Raw genomic sequence first — 3,541 nt, 5'->3', positions numbered from 1 at the left:
GCTGGTGTGTGGTATGACCAGTCCCGAAGCTCAGGGGAAGCGGCCTGGCCCACGACCTTGGAAGAACCTGGAGAAAGCTTCACCAAACGACAGTACTTTTCCACTGCACTGCGCGGCCACCTCAGCTGGCTTTGTGCTGTGTAGGGAAGAGGCAAAGGGCACCAGGCCGGCCCCAGCAGGAACCCACTCCAAATCTTCGTTCTCAGAGATGGGGGGTAGGGACGCTCTGTGGGTGAGGGGCAGCAGGCAGGAATCCTAGAAAGAGGAGGGGCTCTCCTTGGGAGCCTGGAGCCCACGAGTGAGGTTGGAGAAATTTGCATCTGTAAATCCCTCCGCAATGTTTTGGGGGAATTCCCACTCCTTAACCGCCCCTCTTTACTCTTCATCCTTCCAAAGATAAAGCTTAAAACAGTTCCAGCGCATCCGTGCTGGGTCTTGGGAAGCTCGAGTCTGCGTGCGTGTGGGGGGTGGGGGGTGGAGAAAGGGAGGGGACAAGAGAGCTAGCGGTCCCGCCCGGTGATGTAGGCAGTCCGGGGAGGTGGAGCCGCGACGCCTGAAGGAGTTCCCACCGCAGCCGTGCTCTTGGTCCACCTCATCCAGCTGCCACCAAACCCTGCTCCAGAGACGTCCCTGCCGCCAAATAGGCGGCAGGGACCGTGGCAATCCACCCTATATTCGGACCTAGGGGACATTCATTACTCCAGAGCCCTGTCCCTCCTTGCTTCCCAGACGGCTGGAGTCATTCCCTGGGGAAGCTGTTCCGGGCCGATCAGCTGCCGCACGGGCATCTCCGCGGCCAGCACGGCTGGGCACCGGGCATCTGCGAAGCCAGCCCTGCGGGACACTGGGCATCACGCAACGATTGTCTCTGGCCTCCACCCAGCTTGTCGTGAGTCCTGGGCGGTGGGCTTCTGAGAGCCTTTGGCCGACCCAGGACGAGGGTGGGCTCCCCTCTCTTCCAATCCTTTGCGCCGCCGCGATGCTGCCCTGGAGACGGAACAAATTCGTGCTGGTGGAGGACGAGGCCAAGCGCAAGGCAAAGAGCCTAAGCCCCGGGCTCGCCTACACGTCGCTGCTCTCCAGCTTCCTGCGCTCTTGCCCAGACCTGCTACCGGACTGGCCCCTGGAGCGTCTGGGTCGCGTATTCCGCAGCCGGCGCCAGAAAGTGGAGCTTAACAAGGAGGACCCCACCTACACTGTGTGGTACCTGGGCAACGCCGTCACCCTGCACGCCAAGGGCGACGGCTGCACCGACGACGCTGTGGGCAGGATCTGGGCTCGCTGCGGGCCGGGAGGGGGCACGAAGATGAAATTGACTCTGGGCCCGCACGGCATCCGCATGCAGCCGAGCGAGCGCGGCGCAGGGGGATCGGGAGGTCGCAGGCCGACGCATGCCTACCTGCTGCCGCGCATCACCTACTGCGCGGCGGACGGGCGCCACCCGCGCGTCTTCGCCTGGGTCTATCGCCACCAGGCGCGCCACAAGGCCGTGGTGCTGCGCTGCCACGCCGTGCTGCTGGCGCGAGCTCACAAGGCGCGCTCCCTGGCCCGCCTGCTCCGCCAGACCGCGCTGGCGGCCTTCAGCGACTTCAAGCGCCTGCAGCGGCAGAGCGACGCGCGCCACGTGCGCCAGCAGCATCTCCGCGCGGGGGGCGCCGCCGCCTCGGTACCCCGCGCCCCATTGCGCCGCCTGCTCAATGCCAAGTGCGCCTACCGGCCACCGCCGGGCGAGCGCGGCCGCGGAGCTCCGCGTCTCAGCAGCATCCAGGAGGAGGATGAGGAGGAGGATGCGGAGGAGGACTCCCGGGACAGAGAGGGAGGAACCCTGCAGCGCGAGCGGCCCGAGGTGCTCAGCCTGGCCCGGGAGCTGAGGACGTGCAGCCTGCGGGGTGCCTCGGCGCCTCCGCCACCGGCGCAGCCCCGCCGGTGTAAAGCCGGCTCCAGGGAGCGGGCGGGCCAGGCGCGCTGAGAGCACAGGGCTAGGACTTGGGCCCTAGACCCGGCCCCTCAGACTAACCAGGACTCTAACCCGGCCCTGCCCGCTTCCGCGCCCCCCTGGTCCCTGGCCTGCCTCCCTCGCGATCTCCATAGTGGTCGCCTTGCTCCTCATCCTAGCTCAGGGTGAAGCCGGATATGCCCTTGATTTTTAGGGGTGGAGGGGAGTCCACATCTCCCCACACTAGGAGTTTCCCTGGTCCTCCACTGTGGAATTGTTCCCACGCTTATGCCAGGTCTCTGTCCACAGATCAATTTGCTCTCTTCCAAAACAGCCTCTCAGGAGAACGGGGAAATATGTTTGCAGAAACCCTGGAGGGTGGGTTTGAACCCAGGACCCCGTCTAGGGTAGGAGTAATGGCCCTGCCCTTGGTCTCTTATTCCCTGTGATATGAACCACCCTGGAGAGATTTCAGGTAAGGAAGAGAAGGGAGTGAGTGGGTGGGGAGAACTGAGAGCCCCACCCAGGACACCCTCCTGGGACCATACACACAGGGAGGAAGTCTTGGTCTTACACTTTCCCCTATGGAAAGCTCCTGATACTTCACTGCTCTGCCTGTGAGAGGGACTAGGGTGGTCCTGTCTATGTGCAAAGAACAGAGTGGGACCGTCTAACAGCCTTGCACTAGGCAGCTATCCAAGCCTCTGCCTTGGCATTCCTACAGGGCTCCACTCATCCCCTCACTGCAAACAGATAACTGGTCTACCCTGAATCCTGGACCACGATGAAACCTCCAAAGGAGGTAAGGACACATGCCCCCAAAGAAGCCAAGGATTTCAGGGCAAGCAGGCCCTGACCACAGCTGTACTATGCAGGACTATGCAGGATGAGGGAGAAAGGAAACAACAAAGAGGGGAAGGGAGTCCCTACCCAGGTCTCTCCATAAGGCAATCAAAACCCAAAGATCTATGCCATCTACTGAGCATTGTAAATAAAGTAAATCTGCTTTTTCAGCTCTGTCACCCCTCCTGTGTTGTGTTTGCCAGGCCTGCTGGGGTGAGGCTGTTATCATGATCCCCAAGGACAGAAGAGCCCAGAAAAATAGCCCCCTTTAGCATCTGCAGCCATCTCCCATGATCCTCCAAGGTGGGGATTGCTGCCTGGAAGCTGTTCCCGGAATGTCAGGGGAGGAGACAGTAACATATGCTTTGTCTGAAAACTGCACGAGCCAAGTCCCAGAGGAGCAGCCCCTGTCTATCCGTCTGTCTGTCTCTGCCTCCCACGATGTCTGTACACCAAGGCACTCAGATGTAAGTCTCTCTGGGGCATTTGGCAGAGTTGGGGTGTGTGCGTGTGTGTCTGTGTGTTGAGTTAGGGGACTTCTCTTTAGCCATATTATGTGTCATAGCCTGCGGCCCCACCAGGTTCAGGGATGGGAGGAGAGCGGAGGGTAGGAGAGGAGGATGCGCAGCCCAGATTTCTTTTGAAAGACTGGAGAAATGTGCCCAGCCCCTGCGACAGTGAGACTTGAGCTCTGATAGCCTCAGCCCTGGGCTGAGCTGGGCACGGATCCCAGAGCTACTCAGAGTCTGGACTATGACTGGT

The 3,541-nt window shown here is 61.2% G+C and overlaps 1 protein-coding gene across 1 annotated transcript; it reads left to right on the top strand.

The window, feature by feature from the left end:
* Nucleotides 1-511: 511 nt before the first annotated feature.
* Nucleotides 512-2,949, top strand: Fam43b (family with sequence similarity 43 member B). The gene has a single exon (XM_075945936.1). The coding sequence runs from the start codon at nucleotides 980-982 to the stop codon at nucleotides 1,967-1,969; it is 990 nt and encodes a 329-aa protein (XP_075802051.1). The 5' UTR covers nucleotides 512-979; the 3' UTR covers nucleotides 1,970-2,949.
* Nucleotides 2,950-3,541: the final 592 nt, after the last annotated feature.

The sequence above is a fragment of the Microtus pennsylvanicus genome, chromosome 13 (assembly GCF_037038515.1).
Source record: "Microtus pennsylvanicus isolate mMicPen1 chromosome 13, mMicPen1.hap1, whole genome shotgun sequence".
NCBI lineage: Eukaryota > Metazoa > Chordata > Mammalia > Rodentia > Cricetidae > Microtus > Microtus pennsylvanicus.
The sequence above is the reverse complement of the archived record's forward strand: the minus strand, read 5'-3'. Positions and strand labels throughout refer to the sequence as shown.